Raw genomic sequence first — 25,944 nt, forward strand, 5'->3', positions numbered from 1 at the left:
ACGCGTGTGTGCCACCCAAAGATCACCAAGAAATGTGCCGAGAACCTGTGTGTGTGTGTGTGAGAGAGAGAGAGAGCGAGCGAGCTGAGCACGGCTGGAACGGATCACGGATGATACCAAGGTATGGGCGAAATTTACGGGAGCTTCTTTGTACTTTAGTGAATTATTACTTCCACTACTGTGAGTCTGTAACCTGGCCGGCCAAGCGTTCATTGCTCTGAAAACAGTGACGCCATGAACCCCTGCAGTGCATGCACTGAGGTCTGAGGCATATGTCCCACCATGTAACTCAACTTTAGGCCCTGTTTAGTTGCCAAAAAAATTTTGCATAGTAACTGTCACATCGAATCTTGCGGCATATGCATGGAGTACTAAATGTAGACGAAAAAAAAAACTAATTATACAGTTGGTCGAGAAATCGCGAGACGAAACTTTTGAACCTAATTAGTCCATAATTAGACACTAATTACCAAATACAAACGAAATGCTACAGTGAGCCAAAATCCAAAATTTTTTGGATCTAAACGCACCCTTAGTTTTCGATGGAGCAACTTCACCGGTCTATTTATATCCTTTTATATATTGATAGAACTTTAGATTTTAGTGAAAATATCCTTAACAATATTTTTAACAAGATATCCAAATATTTCTATGCTCTTTGTCACTACTTTCCTAAAGATAGAGAACGGTGCTGGCTATTCCAAGTGTTGAACAAGATATTCGGCGCTGGCTATTCCAAGTGTTGAACAAGATATTCGGCCTGTTCGCTGGTTGGTATCTGAGCTGATTTGGGCTGACTGGTGCTGGTTTGTTGTGAGAGGAAAACACTGTTGGCTGGCTGATTTGGGCTGGCTGAAACCAATAAGCGAACAAGCCGATTGAGAATTTGTTAGAGGGTACACCCTCAGAGATTTTATTAAAATTGCTCTTCAAATAAAGGGTTACAAAGTGGATTTTTAAGAAAAAAAACTATTAGATATGCTCTGTTGAGTATGTTGTCTCACTCTAATATCTCATGATTAGCATAACACACACAAACATACACACGGGGATGCGACATTAAGCCTCCACACATGGTCATGTGTCACACACATACAACTAGTTTTGCTACCGTAATACTACTAGAAACTTTGATGTGTAGCGTACGTGCATGCGCTATTGCACTAAGCAACGATACACGACGTGGCCAATCTAGCTGTCATCCATTAGCTATAGCTATATTTAAACTTTATTTATTTCATCCACAAACCTCCTATATATATATCTCTCCTACTAGTCGTACCTACTTCTCAAAAGGTATGTACGCAATTCTAACTTTATTCTAAAATTGAAATCGAACTATTTTTAGTTTTTGTAAAATAATCTATCTGAAGGCCAGTCCCGACGACGAGTGTGTAGACTGCCTGTCGAAGAATTGGTCACTTCTTCCGTTCCTCTTGCTCCAAACACTTTTGGTGGCCACATAAGCACACTTGGACGGAAGGAACAGGAACTAACTAGACTACGTGTGTTTTAGATGACGATGTAGAATGCACTTCGTCTCGGCGGGCAAGTGTAACGTATGCTCTAGTGTCCCACAAAAATGAACTTGGTGATAATAGAGGATCATTCCGAAGAAACGAAAACGTCGATCTCTGCCACCACCCGCACCGATGTCAAATATTCTTTTCCAAACTATTTTCCTTTGAAGGCTAAGAGCCCGTTTGGCCGGGCTCCGAGCGACTCAAGCTCCTTTAACTTCTCCCCTGTTCATCTCCTATAGCGACACTGTTCACCGGAGCCGTTTTTCTCTCTCATCTTTTCCTCTCTCACTGACAGTGCCGGAGCCGGAGAAACTCGTTTTTTTCCTCCTCCGGCTCCAGCTCTTGCGCGCTACAGTTGCGCTACAGTGTAGGAGCCAGAGCCGGCAGAAGCCCGGCCAAACACGCCCTAAATGCACTTGTAGCATTACTATGTATGATGTTGTTAAAAAATAATCTCGGCTGCGCATTTACAAATGACGATGCGCTTACTGTTGGCACTGTACTTGTACCGTGCTGCTATATCCCTGGAGTCGTCATGCTTTACATGCGCACGCCACCTTTGCCCGTGCTCAAATACAGTAAAATAAAAAGAGAAGGCACAAAGAAGGCCAGGAGCCATCACCGTGCGTCTGTGCCCAATAAGGGCCTGTTCGTTTGATAAGGAATGGCCACCCGAAACCATTTTTAACCAGATTAAACGTCTAATTTATATAACTTTGATCAACTGAAATAATTCCCGGACTCAATCCACCCTAACTGAACAGGCCCTAAATAAAAGCGTAGTCGTACGACTCCTGCTCGTGGACTGGAAACTGGATAGCGAGAGATCTCCTCCCACCCGTCATATGGGCCCCACCACGACGAGAACGTCCAGGTGCGGCACCCGCAGCCGCAGGGCCAACAAGGCTACGCGTCCCATTCCTCCAGCGTCAGATTTGTTCGTTTGGCTGACATCGCGGCCGTCCAAAATGCCTCCGCGCCCGTGGACCGTGGTCACAGCACAGAGAGTGAAGGGAACGGTGGTACGTGCTCTGGTCAATGGGTGCAGAGGCTCGTACGTAGCTCCGCCGGTCTATGGAGCGTGCCTAGCAAGCCTACTGCACCCTCGGCTGACTGCCATGGGCGGAGCGGGGGGCGCGGAGGAGGACTTTTTCAGGGTGTTTAGCTGGGTGAATTTGGAAATTGTCGTAGCACTTTTGTTTTTATTTGGTAATTAGTATTTAATTATAGACTAATTAGACTTAAAATGTTCGTCTCGTAATTTCCAATTAAATTGTGCAATTAGTTTTTTCTCGTCTACATTTAATACTCCATGCAAGTATCGCAAGATTCGATGTGATGGGTACTGTATCATTTTTTGAGATTTTGGGGTAGCAACTGAACATGCGCTCACGCCGTGTTTAGTTTCAGGAAGTTGGAATTTTGAGTTACGGTAGCACTTTCGTTTTTATTTGGCAATTAGTGTTCAAACATAGACTAATTAGGCTTAAAACGTTCGTCTCGTAATTTCCCACCAAACTGTGTAATTAGTTTTTTTTCATCTACATTTAATGCTCCATGCACAAACAGCAAACATTCGATATAATGACTACTGTAGCACTTTTTGGGATTTTGGGTTGGAACTACGTGGGCTCAGAAGCAATCCCAGGCGCATCCGCATCCGCAGCCGTAGCCGCAGGCAGCCCACCACCCGTCACCTCACTGCCCTCCCCTGCCTCCCCTGCTCCAGTTTTTGATGCGCTGCACGCCAAAACGAGAGAGAGATGCAATGCTGATGCTGTGGTGGAGAGGCAAGCGGGGGCAGTGACGCAGTGGCATTTTACTGCTCCTGTGCCTGCGGTGCTCTCACCAGCCACAGGCCCATGCCCATATCCTCCTTCGCCCCTCCGTCCTCTCCGTCTCTCACCTTGAAGGGAAGGGAAGGGCAACGGGGCAGCTGATCAGGTGGGACGACGTCTCTTCTTTTTCTTGACTGTTTTCTTGCTCGCAAGTTGGCTGGCGATGAGAGATTCCTCCTCACCGGGCTTTATTTCCCCCGTTGCCGTTCGCCTTGTCCTCTTGCGCCGCCGCCTTCTCGTGCTGGTCCAGGAGTTTCCGGCGCTTCTTGGCTCGTGCTGGCACTGATTTTTGGCGTCTCGTGGGGGGTGGTCTAGATTTCGCTTCGCTTCGCCTCTCGGTGCCCCCTGATTATTGTGGAGGAGGGAACGGGGCCGGACGGATCTCTGCTCCGCTCGCGTGCTCTCCAGGGGCTGACGCACGCGCGCGAGAATGCTGCTCAGGAGGGTGGCGGCGGACGACGGCTCCTGCGCCGGCGTGGGCGTGGGCGTGGGCGCAGGGAGGCCGCGGCTCTTCGCCGTGCCCAGGCTGCTGGTCGGTCTCGGCGGGGCGCTCAGGTGCGGCGCCGCGCCGGACTGCGACTCGCCGACGGCGGCGCGCAGCCCGACGTCGCCGCTCGACCTCAGGGCGCCCTTCGCCGCGCTCGGCAGCTCGCTGCTCCGCTCGCCGCGCTCGCCCAGGGCCAGGAGCTGGGACTCGCACCGCCTCGGCCTCGGCGGCCTCGTCGACGACGACGCCCTCGCCGAACCCGCCGCGGGCGCCAGCAGGAGCCGCCTGCTCGGCCTCGGGCCCGCCCAGGCGCGGCAGCCGTTCAAGCTGCCGCAACGCCTCGCCAAGCCCCTCACCACCCTGCCGAGAGACTGCGCCCACGCGTCCCCGGAGCTCGGGCATGTGGGGACCGCCGCCGCCGCCGTCCCCAGCCGCAAGCCGGTGCCGTGCAGCATGTCCTACGGGGATGTGAAGTCTGGTCCAGAGGTCACCGTGACCGGCGCGAGCAGCCACCCTGCCGATCTTGGGAAGTTCCCCGCGCCGGGCTCCCTGCCGGCGTCCATCGGCGGCCCGCGCCGGTACGTCGGGTCCGTGTCCGCGACGGAGGTGGAGCAGTCGGAGGACTACACCTGCATCATCGCGCACGGTCCGAACCCGAAGACCACTCGCATCTTTGGGGACTGCATCTTGGAGCCCTGCACTCTTGGTGACGGCGTGGACGCCATGGAAGTCAAGGAAGGAGCAGAATCCTACTGGCTGGTCAAGTGCTTCGATGACGGCGAGCCTGGCGAGGAGTTCTTGAGCTCCTGCGGCTCTTGCAAGAAGAAGCTGGATGGCAATGACTTCTGCATTTACCGGTATGTTGATGCGAGCTCGACAACCTTTTGTTATGACGACAGTGAATCCAAACTAATGATTGTTATTCACCTGTGATGTGTTTTCTCTTTGGAATTTTTATATGTTTTTCATCCGAATGTGCTATTTGTCATATATTTTGCATCTGAATGTGTTATTGATTGGTAGACAAGCATCCTGAACTGGATAGACTGATTGAAGAATCTGATGACTTACGATCAGTTTTGCATTGCGTTTCTCAACACAAAGAATTCAGTGTAAATAAAACGGGTAGCATTTGCATAGCAGCATGTTCATCTGTTATGCTCCATAATCATAGAAAGAACCAAGAACACTGAACAATTTGCTGAATGTCCTTTGCAGTGGTGAGAAGGCATTCTGCAGTAGGAACTGCAGGGATCAGGAAGTCCTTACTGAAGAGGAAGAGAACATCACAGCCGTGGCCTCCCTCAGCTCGGCTGGCTCATCATCTTCCTTCAACGATGACATATTCATGGCTGAGATGGTTGTGCTGGCTGCACCAGTTGACGTCCACTACCTATGCTCCGCGAGCCAGGGTAGCTGATCAATAATGTCAATTGTCGCGGTTTTCACCACCGCCATCATCGGTTTGCTGGTTTTGTAAGTTTCCAGCATTTGGCCATTCGGTGGCATTGGTCATTATTTTATTAGAACTGAGGCTCCATCTAGAATTTGCCGAGATGTGATCTCTCGGCCTTTAGATCGGAGAGCTTGCCTGCCGTTAGCATTGTAATTTTGGCCCTGAGGCTATTGGCAATGCAAGTTCCCCAATTTTCATTCTATTTCTTCTTTGGTTTCTTCCGGAGCAGCAATGACGATGTTTGCGTGCTGTAAGTTGCAACAACATTTTCTTGATAATGGCATTGAGCTGCTTTGTGAAATCTGCCGTTTCTGCTGTCGAGGAGTGGTGATTACTAAAGACAGGCATGATGACAGGTTAAAGAAAGACTGCTTCTTGTTTCTAATCCAAAGAAGAAATCCTGCTTATTGCGTGATTCTAGGTGTTACACTCAGAGATGTCCGTGTCTACGCAGCCTAAATTTTGCAATGATCTGACGCTGAGCAATGATGGAGGGCAGGAGCAGACACAGGTACGATCAATGGTTTATTGCTCTTGAGAATCTTATTTGTCTGTTTGCTACAGGTTGCACTGTGTTGTGAGGTTGGATCGTTTGGATTCATAGGAGTATGTTCCTGGATACATGTGATCGACAAGAATTTGGTGGCGACTCTGTAGAGCATAATTTGTGTTTCATTTGGGGACAATCACATCACTGACATGTATAATTCAAATCATTTCGGAGAATGAAGTCGGGTCATAAAATAGACATTACTTCCAGAAAAGAATACAATTCTAGCCATTCTAGCACAACAGCAAACTTAAAGGGACTGTCAGCCTCCCAGGCAACATCTGGCCAAGCGAGTGATCCTGGCCCAAATCCAACGCCTGGGAGCCTCGCCAGGGCCAGGCACCTCCACCATGCCACTATCCAAACAGCCCCAAAGTGTCTTAAGTTCGACTAATTTTATTGAAAAAGCATCAATATTCATGATATAAAATAGGAATCATTAGATTTGTCGTAACATATATTTTATAAAATACATATTTGATGTTATAATCACTAATATTTTAAATCGAGAATGCACCGTATCCTTTTCTGAACAGAGGTGGCAGTTTACAAATAAGTTGGAGTGTGGCAGATTACAAACAAGTTGGAGTGTCTTTCACACGAGTAGTATTTTTAGAGGAATTTTCGTAGAATTTAGCAAAAATTATATGTTCAGAATGGGCCCGGTAGCGTTGTGCCCATCCATGGGCCAGACCTATTATGACGAACCTTTTCTAAAGCCCACATGGCCTGTGAAGAGCCCACGAAACCAGAACCCGACAGTCTGACACAGTTCCGAAACCTTCTCCTCCGGCTCCGCTTCCCCTTCAGCTTGCGCGTTGCCACTCCCCTCCCCGCTGCTCCCAAGCCGGCAAGCCCCAAACCCCAGCTCAGAAGGCAGAACGGGTTGCCATTTCCGTTGCTACGAATGCTCACGTGATACCACACCGCTCCAGCTTGCAAAGCAGCGGCCGGCGAGGGGTGGGTGGTAGGGTTTTTTTTGGGTGTCTGCGACTGCGACTGCGACGCCGGCATGGGCTACCACCACCTCCTCCTCTCGCCGCCGGTGGTGCAGCCGCCCTGCCCCGCCCTTCTCCCTCCACCCCGCGGCCGCCGCGGCGGCAGCGGCGCCGGGCGGGTGGCCACCGCGGTCTTTGCCTCGTCGTCCAGCGCCGCTCGCTCCCCCGTTGCGGACGACGCCACGCGGAGGAGGGCCGTGCTCCTCGTCGGCGTCTCGGTGCTCCCGCTCCTCCGCCTCCGCGACGCCGCGGCGGCGGTGGCCAGGGCGCAGCGCTCGTCGGTTGATCTCGTCACCGGTCAGTAGTAGTAAGCCTCATTTCAACTCGCCTTGACGCCTTGTTACTAGGATTATATGTGTGATTTTTTTTTTGTTTTATTAAAAAATCTGATAAAATATGTGAGATTAGTAGATACTAATAAGATACTTTTCCCCCTTCTAAATGAACTTGCTGAATGGGCTGTGTAATTGTGATGCTAAGTTTCCCACGCGTAAATTGTAGACTCTCTTAGTAGTAAACCTCATTTCGACACCCCCTCGTTGCTGATGATATGTGTAGGGGTGCCTACGGTGTTCTAGCAGCGGGTTCCAAGCCCTGATAAAGGAGGAGAGTTGTGTTAGGCTTGACGAGCCAATGTAAAAACTTAGCCACTGTTATGGAGATGAAACCCAAAAGAATCCCGTTGGGGCGTTACCTTCTTAGCGACGCGCCATGCCGGAACCCGGGTATGGTGTTAAATGAGCAAGGGCTGGGCCGTCACCCCTGTGACGCGCCGTGTCGTGATCTGGGCACGGTGTCAAGTGAGCAAGGATCGGGTCACATCGGCGCCCGGGTGTGGTGGAAAATGAGCAAGGGTCTTCTCGCCTGACTCGGCGGATGCGAAGGGTAAGGAAGCTAGTCGAGCCAATTAGGATCCGTTTAGTCAGCTGGAATTTAGGGTCCCTTACGGGTAAGTTAAGAGAGTTAGTTGACACAACGGTTAGGAGGCGTGTAAATATCTTGTGCGTCCAAGAATGGACCGAGTTAGGAGCGATGATATACGTGACCGTCTAGGAGTAGCACCAATTGAAGAAAAACTTGTCCAACATCGGTTGAAGTGGTTTGGCTATGTCCAAAGGAGACCTTCAGAGGCACCAGTGCATTGTGGAGTCCTAAGCCAAGCTAATAATGTGAGGAGAGGTAGAGGTAGACCGAAATTGATACGGGGGAGGCAATAAAAAGACATTTGAAAGTTTGGGATATACCTAGAGATATATGTTTGAATAGGAGTGCTTGGAAAGTAGCAATTGATGTGCCTAAATTGTGACTAGGGGCTCTTGGTGGGTTTCAACTCTAGCCTACCCAACTTGCTTGGGACTGACAGACTTCGTTGTTGTATTAAATCTGATAAAACTCTGTGAGATTCGTAGATACCAAAGTTCAAAAAAGCGCTAAGCGCTAAGCGAGCGGTGACCCGCCGCTTGGAGCTTAAGCGGGCTTAAGTGTACAAAGCGTTGCTTAAGCGTTTTGTACTGTAGAAAATCAGATTCATGTAATAGGCTGTGAACTTGAGAAAAGGGCAGACCCAGTGCCGGAGGCTCCCACATGAGTGGGGTCTGGGGAAGGGATAAACCGAGATAAGCCTTTCCCCCACAAAATCTGCGGAGAGGCTATGAACTTGAGAAGTATAAATAAAAACATACCTTATTTGATCTTATTCCTAGACTTGTAGAGCTGAGCAATTGTTGGACTTGTATAGGTACAGCTCAGCAATTGTTGGTTTCATGTTGTAATGTTCCTAACAGTCACAGATATGGGAAACATCAAATGTTGATTAGGTTCATAAAACAAAAAATATACCTCATGATTAAATATTTATAAACAGATAAGGTGAATAGTAATGGCAAGAACACTACTATTTAGTTCATAAGAACAGAACATTGCATCTGAAGTTCATAAACCATAGTTTCAGGTCCTACTTAGTTCCAAATTAAAAGATACCCATATTCCCATCCTACATCATTTGACTTCCTCTTGAGAGACAAAGTTTCCTCTACTGCTGTCTGGGGTTCTCCTACTGCTTGTGTCCCGGCAACCTCCATCCTATAATTACTTAATTAGTATTCTATTAATCTAGACAAGGACAAGGAGCAAAGGAATTAGGCATAGACTAACTAATCACTAATCTGTAGTGCTGCACAACACAACAAGAAATCTAAAAGCACAAAACAAAACAAGAAATCTGTATTCTACTAATCTGTACAACAAAAACAGGGAAGGAATTAGGCATAAACTAATCTAGCAATCCAAGACTGCACATGCGCACACCTTTATGGAACTGGAGCCTAGCAGTAGCAATGTAGCACACATTAGGACTCAGGAGGGGGAGGGAGGAGAAGGGAAGGGAGAACCAGAGTGGAGAACGGAGAAGCAGAGGAGAGAGGAGCAGACAGTGAAGAAGTCAAGCAGAGGTAGAGGAGCTCACCTTGCCAAGCGTGGGGAAGAGAATCAAGAGGACGACACCGGAGATGGGGGCGGCTCGAGCTCGACCTTGGGGAAGAGACGTCAGACTTGGGGAAGAGACCGACGAGCTCGACCTCCTCCAGCGGCGGCTCGAATCAGCAGTCGGCAGGCGTCGAGTGTCTGTCTGGCGTCGGTCTACGGGCGTCGGTCGGCGGGCGATGGCGGGAAGTCTCTTCTGCTTTTATCCCCTCCTCTCCCGCGCCCCGAATCGGGTTCCGCACGGCGCGCGCCCGATTGGAACTTCCGCACGGCGCGCGCATTTATCTCTCGCGCTGCCTTTCCCTCCCGGTCACTGGCTCGCTGAGCAGCCGCGGAGCAGGGCTTCCGCGGCGCCTTTCTCCGCCTCAGCGGCTTCCGCGCGCGTCCGCATCCGCTGAAGCGCTGGCGCCGCTTAGGGGCCGCTTATGGCCCGAAGCGAAGCGGCAGCCTCCCGCGTAGCGATTCAGCACGCTTAAGCAGCCGCTTAATACCGCTTTTGGAACTTTGGTAGATACTAATATGATACCTCCCCCCCTCCCCTCTAAATAAACTTGCTGAATGGCACGTGCAATTGCAATGCTAAGTTTCCCACTTAAATTGTAGACTCTCTTTAGTAGTAGTAAATCTCATTTCGACACCCCCTTGTTGCTAGGATGGTATGCGTAATTTTTTTGGTTTTATTAAATCTGATAAATTTGTGATATTCGTAGATACTAATAAGTTCCCCTCTCTAAATAAACTGCTGAATGGCCTGTGCAATTGCGATGCTAATTTTTCCCGCGTAAATGGTACATGCCATTCTAATTTCTGGACCAATATAGATGTGTAGAAACCCAACAGATTGCATCAGTCTCCATAATCACTTTAAACCTACAATACTACATGCTGTTTGGTCGCTGGTTTAAATCCCTGTCAACTTCGTTAAGCTCAAAGTTTGCCATGAGGTCCTTCAACCCTGCTTGCTTGAGGACTGAGTGGACATTACACCCAACTGCCTTGAGCCATCCTTTTGAGTTTTGACACCAGTTAGTTCCTAACATCCAGTAGCTCATCTAGTAGGCATCATTCCCGACCTTATTGGAATCTACACCTAGTAAAACTGCCCTATTCCTTCTCTTACTATTCCTTCATTGTTTGTTGAGATCCATGCAACACAGGACACCACTAAAAGTGTCCATACCTTAGGTCTTTATTATCTGGATCTGGACTGCCTTTTATCGTTTTGTGAACCTTCATTGTTTGGCAACTTTGGAACCCTTTTAATTCCCACACTGTTACCAACATAGTTATTATGAATAAGTTGTGTTTTCAGTTTTTCAAAAAGCTTGCATGGAGATAGATAAGGGTAAAACATAAAGTATGTGCATTGGAAAACATTGAATGACAAGGATTTTTGAACACATAAAGTGGTTGCATGTTACTGGTGCTGTATAAGCATATGTAGGGCAAATAAAGTGTTATACATTAACGCTACCAATTTATCTTGGATTGAACAATCAGATGTGTGTAGATCTCTTCTTTAGTGTTAAACTGTATTCTGGCTGTGATCCTTGTTAGGACCTTGACGTATTGATACTGGCTAATGGCTATGCATTTGGTGTTGGAAACTCATGTCCCCATCTGGTTCCACCTGATATGGCGAGGATGCATATTTGTATTTTCTAGCATATTTCTCTTTATCGTAGTAGTTGTAAAATACTTGTAATCACTCTTTGTTATATAGTAGATTAAGGTCAGAAGTGCATTTGTCCATGGAGGGCCTATGAACTTTCCAGAAAAACAAACTATACTATCTGTGCAAAAGAATAATATCTGAAACTGGACACAATCTCCATATTTGGCGTCGCAGGATTTGGTATTCCAGTGATGATGATGTTCTATTGATATATTGCTATGTCCAGGACAAACTATTTAGTTCAGCCATAGAAATATTCTATTAAATTTCTTGTGGAAAAAGTAATTTAATGAAGTTGAGTCTTGGCATGTTTTCTGGACCATGTATGAACTAGATAGAGCAGAGCACTATTAGGCAGGTCTATGTGTGATTAGCTATAATTAGCGCCTACTATGTATACTTGATTGTATTCCTTGTATACCCAGCCATATTGGCTATATATATGAAGGTCACCCCCCATATTGGGTGTGAGGTGTGTCTCTACATGGTATCAGCCGATTAGATCCTATTCTCCCGGTCTTTCCCTCCCTCCACCTCGCGACTCCGTGATCGCGCAGCCACCTCCCCCCACGCGCGAGACTTCCTCTCGCCCGTCCTCCCTCTCTCCTCTATCATGGACACCTCGGCCTCCTCCTCGGCCACCAAGTGCCGGCACCCTGCCCGCAACAGGCACTCCCACCATGCCTGCCATGAGCGCCGGCGCTGCTGCCCCGATCGTGGCTCACAACTACGCCACAGTCAATGTCAAGTCCCACATCCTTTTTATGCTGGGCCTTCAATCCAACTACTCCAAGTGGACGTTCTTCTTCAGGTCGCTGTGTGGCAAGTTCGGCCTTCGCTCGCACATCGACGGCTCTGCTCCCCCTCGACCTGATGATCCTCAGTGGGATGCCGCGGAGTGCTGCGTCCGGGGCTGGATCTCCGGCTCCGTTGACGACTCCGTCCTCGACCTCGCCATGGACGGTGCCGATCCAACCGCTCGTGATCTGTGGGTGGCCATTGAAGGGATCTTCCGCGCCAACCGGGAGCCGCGCGCCATCTTCCTCAACGAATTTGACTCCATGGTGCAAGGTGACAACACCATATCGGCGTACTGCCAGCGGCTGAAGATCAAGGCCACCGCTCTTCGCGACGTCGGCCATCCTGTCCAGGACTCGCAGCTCGTCCTCGCCCTTCTGCGTGGCCTCAATCCTCGCTTCTCCAACACCACTGACGACATCGCCAACTCCACTGTACTTCCCACATTCGCCAGAGCCCACGACATGCTGGCACTAAAGGAGCTCCGTCTCGCCAACGATGAAAAGACGGTCGCCAGCACCGCCCTCCTCGCCACCGCCGGCTCTGGCTGCACCAGCCCGGGCGGGTGCCGCGCTCTCGCTGCCACAGCCAACTCTGGAGGTCCACACAACCCAGACGTGACCGGCTACGACAGTAACAAGGGCAGCGGTGGCAACAACAGCGGCAGCAAGGGCAAGGGCCGGCGTGGCTGGAATAGCGGCTCTGCGCAGCAGCGCGGCGGCGTTGGCCAGACTGGTCAACATCGACCCATGGGCCCCTGGATTTGCTACAATCCATGGGTGCCACAGGGCCCTCCTTCAGCTCAGCAGGGCGGTTGGCGCCCAGGCGTGCTTGGCGCCCCTCCTCCTCAGGCTCACACGGCGTTCGCGGCTACGCAGCCCCCGACGACATTTGCGCCGCTCCACGTCTCCCAACAAGCTCCCATGTGGAACCAGGATGGTCTTGTCGCTGCACTCAATTAGATGCATCTCTAGGGCCAGCATCCCTGGGTCCTGGATTCCGGCGCCTCCTTCCACATGAGCTCCTCAGATGGTATACTCCTCTCTCGCCATCATCCTCCTCACTCTTCCATTACAGTTGGCAATGGTGCAAATTTTCCTATTTCATGTCGTGGCGAGTCTGTTCTTCATACACCAGAGTCCAATTTTCATCTAAATAATGTCTTAGTTGTCCCGTCTCTAGTCTGTAATTTGCTATCTGTCCGTCAATTTACTAGGGACAACAACTGCTCTATAGAATTTGACACTCTTGGTTTTTCTGTCAAGGATATCCCGACCCGACGCGTGATGCTTCGCTGCAATAGTGCTGGTGGTCTTTACACCTTCCTTGCTGCGTCTTCCGCTCCACACGCCAGCATTGCCATCTCCACCGACCTCTACGTCTTGGTCATCCCATTTCCGCCACCATTGACATTCTTTGTCGTAATGCGTCCATCAGTTGTAATAAAGTAGAGCAACTGCTATGTCATTCTTGTCAGCTTGGCAAACATGTGCGCCTTCCTTTTTCAGATTTCAGTTCATATACTTCCATGCCTTTTGAACTTGTTCACTGTGATGTATGGACATCCCCGGTTGCCAGTGTATCCGGGTATCAATATTATCTCATTTTACTTGATGATTTTACTCATTTCTGTTGGACCTTTCCCCTCACTCGCAAATCTGAAGTCTCCACACATATTGCAAATTTTTGCAATTATGTCCACACTCAATTCAGCCTTGCCATCAAAGCTGTCTAAGCCGACAACGGCACTGAGTTCGGAAACAATACCCTCCATACTCTCTTTGCTTCCCGTGGTATTCATTTACGCCTCTCGTGTCCATATACCTCCCCACAAAATGGCAAGGATGAACGCCTTCTTCGCACATTGAACAACATCAGCCGCACGATGCTCCTACATGCTCACATGCATGCTCAGTACTGGGCTGAGGCGCTCGCCACAGCCACATACCTTCTGAACAGGCGTTCATGCTCTGTTGTTCGCCAAAGCATTCCATACACTCTTCCACAACAAATCTCCCGAGTGCTCCCACTTACGTGTCTTTGGGTGTCTCTGTTATCCGAACTTGACCGCCACGGCTCGCCGCAAACTCTCCCCTCGCTCCACAGCTTGTGTTTTTCTCAGCTATCCCTCTTCCCACAAGGGGTACCGCTGCCTCGACATGGCCACTAAGCGCGTTATCATCTCTCGCCATGTGGTCTTCGATGAGACTTGTTTTCCCTTCGGGTTTTACCCCTCTAGGTCCTCGCCAAGCGACTTGGATTTTTTGCTTGCAGGTACTACAGTGCCGGTGCGTCCTGCATCTTTGCCCTCTGCTGTTGGGCAGTCACACCAAGGTTTCATTGAGGAGCTGACCGACGACCCCGCGATCTTGTTTCACGGCCCCGTACTGCCTGCTGCTCCTCCAGCGGCTGCCCCGGCTCCAGCTGTTGTTAACGCCACTCCACCAGCTCGGGACATCCGTCTTGTCTACAGCCGGCGTCCCCGGGCGCATGACGGGTCCTCTACAGCACCAGGATCGGCTCCTGCACCTGTTCAGCAGCCTCCTGCCCCTGTACAGCAGGCTACTGCTCCTGTACAGTAGCCACAGGTGCCCGCAGCTCCACCAGCACCTCCCGTACAGCAGGAACGACGCATCACGCGGACCCAGTCCGGGGCCATACCGGTTATGCGGTATGTGGGGCTCTCTACGACAACCACTCCGTCTCCACTTCCCGCCAACTACCGTAGCGGTTTGGCTGATCCAAACTGGCGTGCGGCCATGGCTGAGGAGTACAAGGCGCTCATCGACAACGGGACATGGTGCCTCGTGCCTCGGCCACCCGGCGCCAACGTGGTCACAGGCAAGTGGATATTCAAGCACAAGTACCACTCCGACGGTACCCTCGCCCGCCACAAGGCTCGCTGGGTGGTTCGTGGCTTCTCCCAGCGCCACGACATCGACTACGATGAGACATTCAGCCCGGTGGTCAAACCAGCAACCATCCGGGCTGTCCTCAGCATTGCTGCCTCACGCGCCTGGCCTATTCATCAGCTAGACGTCAAGGACGCCTTTCTCCATGGACATCTGGAGGAGACCGTCTACTGCCAGCAGCCCCCAGGCTTCGTCGACCCTATTTTTCCTGATCATGTGTGTCTGTTGCAGCGCTCCCTGGTACCAGCGTTTTGCGACATACATTCGCCAGCTCGGCTTCGTCGCCTCGACTTCCGACACCTCCCTCTTTGTCTACAAAGACGGGACCAGTATCGCCTACCTGCTTCTGTACGTCGACGACATCGTCCTTACTGCGTCCTCGACGGCATTTCTACAGCAGATCATTGGGCGCCTCCACTCTGAGTTCGCCATGACTGACCTGGGCGCACTCCATCACTTCCTCGGCATCTCCGTCACTGGCTCCGTTGACGGCTTGTTCTTATCACAGCGACAGTACGCCGTTGAGCTCCTTCAATGCGCCGGCATGGCTGAGTGTCACTCTTCGACGACACCTGTTGACACTCATGCCAAGCTATCCGCCACCGCCGGTGCCCCTGTTGCTGATCCGTCCGCGTACCGGAGCCTTGCTGGCGCGCTCCAGTACCTCACGTTGACTCGTCCTGACTTGGCATACGCCGTCCAACAGGTGTGCCTCTTCATGCATGATCCCCGCGAGCCGCACCTCTCGATGATCAAGCGGATTCTACGCTACCTGAAGGGCACTCTCTCCTCCGGCCTCCACATTGGTGTCGCCCCTGTTCAGTCACTGGTTGCCTACTCCGATGCCGACTGGGCTGGCTGCCCAGACTCTTGGCGCTCCACCTCCGGCTATTGTGTCTACCTCGGCGACAATCTGATTTCTTGGTCCTCCAAGCGTCAGACCACGGTCTCCCGCTCCAGTGCAGAAGCAGAGTACCGTGCTGTTGCTCATGTGGTGGCCGAGTGCTGCTAGCTGCGCCAGTTCCTGCAGGAGCTCCACGTCTCCATTGCTTCGGCGACGGTTGTCTACTGCGACAATGTCAGCGCTGTCTACATGACAACCAACCCCATTCATCATCGTTGCACGAAGCACATTGAGATTGATATTCACTTCGTCCGTGAGAAGGTCGCCTTGGGACAAGTTCGGGTTCTTCATGTGCCGTCCTCTCATCAGTTCGCAGACATCATGACCAAGGGTCTTCCTGTACAGCTATTTACTGAATTCAGGTCCAGTCTATGCGTCCGGGATCCTCCCGCTTAGACTGCGGGCGGGTATTAGGCAGGTCTATGTGTGATTAGCTATAATTAGCACCTACTATGTATACTTGATTGTATTCCTTGTATACCCAGCCATATTGGCTATATATATGAAGGTCACCCCCTCATATTGAGTGTGAGGTGTGTCTCTACAAGCACATGTCATAGCCATAACTTTGGGATGCCGTGAATCATGGTGCATAAAATTTTGCTTAAATGGATCACTCAGTGCTCTGATACTTTTATGTGGCTAGTGCATGAGTAAAGATTGAGAAGTACAGCCTCATTAATATTTGCTTGGAACCAATAGTTGCACTATTGTATGTGCCAGTAGGGATGAAAACAGTTGGGAGAAGCCTTTAACCACTTTCAATTTCATATTTTTACCTGAAAACAGAATCAGAAACAGGAAGGCCAGCCAGGAAAGCATAAGCGGTATTTCGTGATATAGGAAACAGAGCAATTCGTTTGGAAACATGTCTATAGCAGTCAGGACCTGATAATTGAATTTGGAAACACATAATGATACAATCTCCTCAAAAATGTTAAACTAAGCATGACTACACAATAATAGTTTGTATTTGCACAATATAATTTTCAATCGACACAGCATGTTGGTCTAGTTATCCTCACTGATGCTGGGAAAAAAGACCACATCTTTCCATGAACGGCATGTACTATAAGAAAAACCGATAGTACCAGTTTAACAGGACAAAGAAGGAAAGGAGGTTTAATTGAAAAAATAAAGTATAATCAATGATCGGTTAATGCCAATTTCTTTGGTGCGCCTGTCCATTTTTTTAGTGGGGCCAATGGCAGCTGTAGAGAGGCCCAACTGGCTCCCCTGTGTTCTCCAGTGCATGTTCATGTTCCCACAAGGAAGCCAGGGGATGGTTAGTGTTATAGTATATCACGACTAGGACAGAGTTAGTTGGGATTACGATCCCGTATACCGGCTTGGCCTTCAAGTCATGTAATCTCTATATATACCGACCAAGAGGCTCAATGCAAATAATCCAATTCCACCTAATTCTATTCCTCCTATACATGGTATCACGAGTTTAGGTTTAAATTCTAGGCCACAAATTCTAAAGCTTCCACTTCTACGTGTGCCCCCGGGGAGAGTATCCATGAGGATCTTTGTCAGGAGCAGTGCTGCCCCAGCTCGTACCTAAGGCTCGTGTCGCCGATTGTGTTGATCGTCTGCCCTAGAGAGTCTTTTCCTGATCCGTTGATCGGGGTTTTCTCTCTCGCTGGTCGTTGATCGACGTTTCTTTTGTTTTTTAAGATCTAAGATCGGTTTGCGTTGTTCGGTGCTGTCATCTTCACCATCCCTGACTGTGATGTAGTGCAGCACGCAGCGCTCCAGGGGACTCCCGCATGCGCATGCGCCGCTTGCACACTCTCTGTTCATATGTTGCCCTACGGACTACGCCGACTGTGGCCATCACCTACGATTGGGGCTCCAACAACATCACCACTCCTCTGCTTAAGATTGCCACGCATTACAATCCCGTGTACCGGCTTGACCTCCAAGTCATGCAATCTCTATATATACCACCCAATAGGCTCAATGCAAATAATCCAATTCCACACAATTCTATTCCTCCTGCAGTTAGTCCTACCAAGCCCACTTTAGCTGAAGTCATGTGCGAGAGGGGTTATAAAATAAGCCAGCAATGGTGTGAAGAGACAAACGGCTTTGCTCTTGCATGCATGCCTCAAGCATAGGTAAACGGGAATACCGGTGGGAACTTCATGGTGCAAAACAGGAGCCCAAGAATGGTTCCGAAAAGGGTCCTCCCGATTTTGATACTGCTTTCCCCAGCTGCTTACCGGTTTAGAACCATTTTCAGGTTTCCCTGAAGTAACAGGAAGTGGCTGGGAAAAAAAATGGTAACAGTGTCGGTGGGGACTGGAATTTTTGTCCTGTTTTGACCCCTATGTGTCTGTTGAAATTAATAGGTACCGCCATTTAATTGTTTGATTAGGCTGTGTTTAGTTCGTGAATTTTAGGAATTTGGCTACTGTAGCACTTTCGTTTTTATTTGGCAATTATTGTTCAATCATGGACTAATTAGGCTCAAAACGTTCGTCTCGCAATTTCCAACCAAACTATGTAATTAGTTTTTTTTCGTCTACATTTAATGCTCCATGCACGTATCGCAAGATTCGATGTGATGTCTACTGTAGCATTTTTTGGGAAAGTTTTTGGGAACTAAACAAGCACTTAGATGGAATAGGCAGCCAGACTGTCACGCATATACAAGCTGGAGTGGTATACTGTTCTGGACCACCAATTCAACCACATGAAAAGCGAATAATCTTCTAGTTTCCATGTAATCAGCCATATAACCCATTTAATAATTTAAATCAGCCCAAGACACCATGTTAGCCCACATACATAGCTAGTCCACGACAGCATTTACCGTGTGTTTGGTTTGAGTAACCACCCCGTCCTAGATGGGTGGTGCATCATGAGTTCATCCCATGATTTTGTTGGAATGAATCCCCTCATGCCTATACTAGTTACTCCTAGTTTGTGAGAGATAAGGTGGTGGTGGATCAACCCATTGTATCCCACAAACCAAACAAAAAGTAATGAGAAGATGATGGATCACCCCTTCCTCAAACCAAACACACCCTGTCTTTTACAGAGTTGCAGACTTGCAGTGTTGTCAAAAAATTTGGTCAGCCGCTGATGGCGTTAGTGCCCTATTTGATAGAGAACTATTATTGCCCATTTATTGCTTGCTTCTTTCTAGTTCACTAAATTAATAGTGCAGTATAAGTTATCTAATTGATATTGTACCTATATATTTAATTTCCATGGTAATAGGTATTCAGATATTTTTTGAGATAAGTACTATCATCAAATATATGCGTACATTAGCATCAAACTAGTGCATAATCCCAATTAATCATCCCTGTACTGACTAATTGCTTGTCGGTAGCCTCTCGGTCTGCGAACCGCATTTGGATTCCATAACTCTGGTATGTCCTGGTATGGTTTTGGTTCGGATTGATCATAAATGTTAACATAGCTGTTTTGGTGGCAAAATGATCCCATTTTAAAGTAATTGATAAATTAATGGTTCCAACACCCTGGGCAAGGGCGGGCCTGGTGCAAGCGGTAGAGTCTTACCGCCTGTGACCGGAAGGTCCCGGGTTCGAGTCGTGGTCTCTGTGACTGGAAGGTCCCGGGTTCGAGTCGCGGTCTCCTCGCATTGCACATGTGAGGGTAAGGCTTGCCACTGACACCCTTCCCCAGACCCCGCACAGGGCGGGAGCTCTTTGCACTGGGTACGCCCAATGGTTCCAACACCCCCTGTTGCCGTGCGGGCGTGTGCAATATTTCATCCATCAGCGACCCTAATATGAGTTGAAAAACTTTAATGGTTGTCATTGTTCTTCTTTCAGATAGAACATATATTCAAAAGGCTGACGTAACTCAGCCTGAGGAGCCTCGGGAAGAATTACATCAGCCTGATGAGCAAGGACAACCAGCAAGAAATCCACTTGCAGGTTTCCTAAATGCAATTGCAGTTATTGCTTCTGGTGTTTTCGCTGGACTTCTTGGTACTTCTCAACAGGAAAAGAAGGCCTTGCAGTCGACCATCTCATCTGTATGCATCTATAATCACTCTATGAAATTATTATACTTATATCACTCACTGCTTCAGAATTTGCACATTAAATTTCATATGCACGGTGTTTAAAAAATTGCGCTGAAGAAATAACCAGGTGTTCCAATCTAGTACTGATTTTCCAACCTAAATCTTGTATGCATGTAAAAAAAACGTACACTACCAGATTACCTTACGACGTCATGAGCTACAACCTAGTAATTCTTCTTTGATCACAAGGACAGCTGTTCGGTCACTTTGCCATATATTTAGGGCATATGAGAATTGTGATGCTAATTTGTCAGACATGCCATCAGATTCGTAGTTGGCCAACTTTCCTGAATTCTTTTCCCCGAATCCTGTCTTAAAAAAAACTAGACCAACCTAGTTGGAACTAGGTGGAATTTGATTAAGAATAGGCACTGAGGACTTGAAACCTGGGTGGTCTAGTTATACACCCACACCCTCGACGAGAATCTTGTCTTTTGATTATTGCATATTTACTGTTTTGTTTTTTTACTTGAACATGTAGAGAGCCATTTACTGTTTTTGTTACAAGTATCTATTACTCCCTACCTAATTTATCTTGGCATAAGTTTTGGATTTTACTTAGCACCTGTGATACTGATATCTTCATAGGCTTTATCGTGTAGACTCTTCTGAAGTGTTTTGCTCCAAGTATTGTGTTGATTGAGATGATGAAACAAGCAACTCATGTAACATGGTGATATGAGCAAGAAGTTTATAGGATATAAGTCATCATGAACCTTAGGATGCAGCATCAGTTGTCTCAACTCTCTATGGTCAATATAGTACTGGAAAAGTTATTGTGCACTGTTGTGGAATACTAGAAGGAACTTCACTCTGTTGAGATTATTTGTCAAAAGTTATCTTAGAATTTTATACATCTATAAATTAAATTCATGGATAGGATTCCCATTTGATTAATCTATTTTTCTGTTACCCAGATGGAGACCAAATTGGTTGAAAACGAGGCAGCAATGTCGATGCTTAGGGAAAACTCTGAAGAAAGAAGCTAGAAAGTTTCAGGAGGAGGCAGCCTTGCTGCAAGATCAGTTGGCTTCATCTAGAAGAACCGTAGCATCTTTAACCGAGGAAGTTCAAAGGGAGAAGGAGCTAGTAGAGCAGCTTAACCTTGAGATAGATCAACTTAAGAACAGTATTGCAGAAGCAGAGGAAGACAAACATTTGTCTGAAGGCAAATTGAAGGAAAATATTGAAGTGCTTGATATTTTGCATGGCAAGGTAAATCTGCTTAGCCAAGAGGTAAAGTGGAAGAAAAAGTGGAAGAAAAAGGGTGAAGTGGAAGAAAAAGTCAGTGCTTTATTGAGTCAGTATACATACCTGAAAACCGCTTCTGAAGAGAGGGCTTCTCAAAGATTCTGAACTATTATTTCAGAAAGATGATAAGCTCAATCAGCTTGAAGAAAAATTCTCTGCTGCATTGAGTGACTCTAGCAAAGACAGAACTCGAATAGCCGAGTTGAACAATGAATTGGGCACCACCAGAACAATACTAGATAATGAAGTTGTTGCCAGGAAAAGTTTGTCAGACCTTGCTCAGTCCACTGAAGAGGCACTGAGAGATTCCAGAAATGAGGTGTTTAAACTCTCTGAAGAGCTTGATGAAGTAAAGAGATCAAATCAGGACTTGATGATTCGGATTTCAAAATTAACAGATGAGGCCAGTGAAGTGAGGCAAGCTCTGGCTAACAAAATAGAGCAGGCAGAGTCAGTTTCTGCAAGTCTTTCAGATGAGCTGGCATCAGTGAGGGAGGTACTTAAAAAGTCACAAGGAGAACTCGAGGAAGCAGTTACTTTCGGTTTCAGAATCACATAGTGACCTTAAAAAAGAATTGCTGGATGCATATAAGAAGTTAGAGTCCACGCAAAACGAGCTAGTTAAAGAGCATAAAATCAATGCTACTCTAAACAGGGAGCTTGAGGCTTTGATGAAACAATCAGTGATAGAGTCTAAAGCAAGAAGAGGTCTTCAAGTAGACTTGGATGAGGCCACTAGATCACTAAGTGAGGTGACTAAGAGTACACTATCTCTGTCTAAGCAGCTGGAAACAACTAATTCCAAGATTTCTGCTATTAAAGAGGAGAAAGAGATGCTATCAAAGTCCCTTGACGAACAAAAGAAAAGTACAGTTGAAGCTCAGGAAAACATGGAAGATGCTCAGAATACCATAAAAAGGCTTGGGGCTGAGAGGGAGAATTTTGAAGTGAGGTCTAAGAAACTTGAAGAAGAATTGGCCACAGCCAAAGGTGAGATATTGCGTTTGAGGAGGCAGATTAGTACAGGTGGGTCTCCAAACACCCAAGTTCTTTCGGAAACAGGTGCAACACCAATTAACAATCAGCCACTGAAAGAGCAACCCAAGAATGATCATCGTGTTCAAAATATCAACAGTGCTGATGCTGTAGCTCCTCGTTCCCCTAAACGGGTTTATAGGAGGAAACGCAGGCCAGCGGCATGAGGATTATCTGAATGCTAAAAGCAAGAGCTGTCATTCTTTCATTCCTCTATTTAGTCACCTTACTATAACAGCTTCTGAACTCCCATCCTTCAAAAGGTAGACCTCCCTACAGTATCATCTTAGGTGGTGCTGGCTCTTCCAGTCGCATCCCTACTGAAACAGAGAACCTTGATGTAGTCACATATGGTTAGATTTGATGGAATTTAGAATGTTTGTTACTCTGTGTACAGACCTGTCGTTTATCTCTAGTAAAATCAAATTGGTAGTTCGTCTTAAATGGTTTGTTTATTCTCATACTTAGACAAATGGTACCATATCTTTGTTTATTCAGCATTGCATAGCAGTGATTTTTTCTTCTTTTCATCATACACCATGTTTAATTGTATTAAAACTGCATTCTCCTGACCTCAGTAAACTCGTTCAGTGTGATTAGCGAGATGCTGGGACAAGCCTGTTTAGTTCTTCAACTACTTATACTGTGATAAAAGGTATGCAGAAGTCATGCTGGGCCTCAATCTCGGTGCATAAATAATGCTTGATGATTGACGGGTGCTTATTCACTTATTTGGTTTAGTTCTTCACGTGGAGAGCATTTGGTATGCACAAGAGACTACTCTCGTCAAGACAGAAGGCACAAGTGCCCTGCATTGGATGGGTTTTAAGCCGGGGATCTTAAAGAAATTGAATTGGTTGAGATGGGACTTAAAATGAGCTTAGAAAACGCACCGGAACATGCACTAAACAATTGAAACATAGGGTCTTGTTTCTTTCTTTAATGCGCATGAGTCAGACTCTTGCATATTATGAATCGATTCTTCTCGGCCACTAGATGCACCGATTCGTCAAGTTGACACCTAGAACCATGCACTGGCCGCTATCGATGCTCTAAGGGACAGGACACGACACAACCAGAGCATAACTAGTCCACCTCTAACCGCCCTCGAGGATCAGGCACCAGCGACCTGAGCATCTCTAAGAGCCTTTTTAAAATTTAGTCTCTAAATCATCATTTAGAGAGTGATTTAAGTAAAAATAATTTTCTATATCTTTATACTTTCTAATAGCCTTTCTATACCTTGTGCGTAGTCTAAAGAGCTATCATCACTCGTCATCTTTGGCTAGCGAGAAATTCAGAATAGAAGATATCTATATTATTGTTGGAGGGTGTGTTTTTTTTTACCAAATCTCTATTCTTGCAAATTAGAAATGATATAAAGAGTCTCTTGGAGATGCTCTAAAACTAAAAGCAACTCCAAGAGATTCTTTATATCCTTCCTAATTTATAGGAATAGAGAATGTAGTGAAAAAATATCCTCCACCAATGGATCTCCAAATATAGATATCATATTCCGAATTGCATGCTAGCTAGAGATGGAGAGCCGAGAGTGGCTCTCTAGAGTGAGCACAAGATATAGAAAAATTGTTTGAGGACATAAAGATATAGAAAACGATTTTTTACTCAAATGACTCTTTAAATAATGATTTTGAGAGTAAATTTTAGAAAGACTCGAAGATGTCGAGCTCATGGAGGGCAGAGACGCCAGCAAAACACCACAAGCTACTTTCATTAGTGACCGTGAGAAGGAGAACATGAATGTTTGGCCTGGCATCTTCAAAGACACAAGCGTTCCATGTATCTAAATCACCCCGACGACTAGAATGATTAGAGACTTAAGACCTTTGCACATCTCCTTAGGGAAACCTCCTATATCACCGAGAAAATCTGGCTGTAGAGATATGTGGCGCCATTGCATACAAGTTAAACTTTTGAAAAATCAATGTCCATGCCTGGCGGGGAAACATGCAAGAGATGAGGATAGCTTCCTTGAAGTGGTCATACGGTCGACGGATGCAAGAGAGACAAGATCTTCCTTGCCCAACGGTGCAGGGTTCGGAAGGATACCAAGACTATCACATCAGATATTTGACACTAATTTAAAGTATTAAACATAGATTAATTATAAAACTAATTATACAGATTAAGACTAATTTACGAGACGAATCTATTAAGCCTAATTAGTCCATGGTTTGATAATGTGATGCTACGTTAAATATGTGCATGGATTAATTAAACTTAATAAATTTGTCTCGCTCATATTTAGTCCTCCTAGTTAGCATCAAATATCCGATGTTAGCCCCGGGATCCAACATCCCATGGGCTACGAACATGCCCATAAAAAAATAAGCCAAGAAAAAAAAAGACCTGACGTCGTGACGTTCACAACATGCCCATATCTCAGTGACTCGTCAAGTGCACTATAAACTCCACGTGACGTCGTGACTTCATCCGAAGCAGCCGTTTCTCAGCTTAGTGATCCTAGAGAAGGATGCTCTAACATCCGGATAGCCATACAATAATCCATAGTTCCAAGGCACAAAAAATAAGCATTGTAACAATTTTGGTGACACGACATTGATAACAGTACCACAAAAACCATAGTCGTTTCTTGCATTGCCCATGAGATTCCTACTAGCTACAAAGTGCTAAACTCGAACATCATACCTTGCATGAAAATTAAAGCTATGTTGCCAGAACATCATTTCCTAAGTGGCAGCCTCGCTCCAGCTTCATGCTACCGAGGTTTTGTTCGATGGCCTGGTGGAAAATATTAGAAAACGTATGATGCCATGGGTGTCGATAATGCACCATAAAGGAATCAAGAAGATCTAAACAGTCTAGCCTTTCCATGTAAACAATACAGTCCCAACAGAACAGACATTGCAAATGTATATCAGATAAGAGATACAAAGCAAATGTTAAACACTAAACAAAAATACAAAGCAAATGTATGACTCACAGGTGCTGCGCTGACGGACATATATATTCTCAATGGGTACACCATTGTCCACGAACAGTTGTGCCAACAAATGGACTCCACTATCATTCTTCAAACATTTGATCTTCACCATTTTAAGGTGTGTACAGGCAAATGATTTTCCCTCAGGTCTGGTACTGTGCTCCACTGCCTTTCTGCAGCTGCCATCCTTTTTACAGAACAACAAACATGGTAATGGAACATGTGCCCAAATTTGCATTTCAAAACATAAAAACCAAAACTTCCTTGAGCAGTATACACCTGATATCTTGGTACACATACCAGTTTAAGTTCAAGAAAAAGTCTCTCCAGATTAGGGGAATGCCGTAGGAATGAAACTAATGAATCAAAGTCAGCAGCCATACACCATTCACCAAGGGATAATGTCTTCAGATTGCGAAAAACCGGGCATGTTTTCAGTTCCCTGTTCAGGATCGCCTTCATATGGAACATACAAGTGAATTTGAGTAATATATGATGAAAGAATATGTAAAAATACATAGTTTTTAGTAAGGACTTGTAAAAAGTAAATTATATGGATTATGGTAATACCCAAACTATTGCGATATAAAAACTACCACCACTTTTGCATGGAAAATGCACTAGTGATTCATTATTACAATCATAAAAGAGGGACTAAACTACACAGACCTTCAAGTTTATTATAAAATGTCAACTAATTGCATCTTTAAATTTGCATATGAGAAAAGCAAGTTTACAATTTTCTTAAAGGAGCTGAACCCAGCCTCACTTCAGGCCACTTGATAACTTGTGCGTACAAGTTGTTAGCCCCTCGATCTTCGGAACGGGTGAGCCGACCACTCCCCGGCGTTGCCTACCACACACTATGGTTAGAGGTAGAAGAAGAGAGGAAGAACAGAGCGCGCACACATAGCACAAGCACCAGCATTGGCCGAAGCTCTGCAGAGGAAATGGCAAAACTGAACTCCCTCTCTTTAATGAGTTGCAGTGGGAAGCTACATA

General features: G+C 46.9%; 1 protein-coding gene, 1 long non-coding RNA gene and 1 pseudogene across 4 annotated transcripts; 2 read left to right on the forward strand and 1 right to left on the reverse strand.

Annotated features, from left to right (window-relative positions):
* The first annotated feature begins 3,319 nt into the window (after nt 1–3,319).
* LOC136513691 (FCS-Like Zinc finger 10-like) lies at nt 3,320–5,605 on the forward strand. 3 transcript variants are annotated; one of them, XM_066507648.1, is made up of 3 exons: nt 3,320–3,467; nt 3,612–4,705; nt 5,067–5,605. In XM_066507648.1, exons 2-3 carry the CDS (start codon nt 3,792–3,794, stop codon nt 5,266–5,268), a joined length of 1,116 nt encoding a protein of 371 aa, XP_066363745.1. In that variant the 5' UTR covers nt 3,320–3,467; nt 3,612–3,791; the 3' UTR covers nt 5,269–5,605. The 3 variants fall into 3 exon arrangements, with proteins under 3 accessions (XP_066363745.1, XP_066363746.1, XP_066363744.1); XM_066507649.1 differs by having other exon boundaries at nt 3,677–4,705; XM_066507647.1 differs by having other exon boundaries at nt 3,320–4,705.
* Nucleotides 5,606–6,677: 1,072 nt separating this feature from the next.
* LOC136512929 (MAR-binding filament-like protein 1) lies at nt 6,678–22,496 on the forward strand (annotated as a pseudogene).
* A 1,965-nt stretch (nt 22,497–24,461) lies between these two features.
* On the reverse strand, nt 24,462–25,390 carry LOC136514318 (uncharacterized). The gene is made up of 3 exons (XR_010773605.1): nt 25,243–25,390; nt 24,943–25,129; nt 24,462–24,740 (listed from the first exon to the last, which is right to left on the reverse strand). It is a non-coding gene; the product is annotated as an uncharacterized lncRNA (long non-coding RNA).
* Between the last annotated feature and the right edge of the window lie 554 nt (nt 25,391–25,944).

This window comes from Miscanthus floridulus, chromosome 16, assembly GCF_019320115.1.
Source record: "Miscanthus floridulus cultivar M001 chromosome 16, ASM1932011v1, whole genome shotgun sequence".
NCBI classification, from domain to species: Eukaryota; Viridiplantae; Streptophyta; class Magnoliopsida; order Poales; family Poaceae; genus Miscanthus; species Miscanthus floridulus.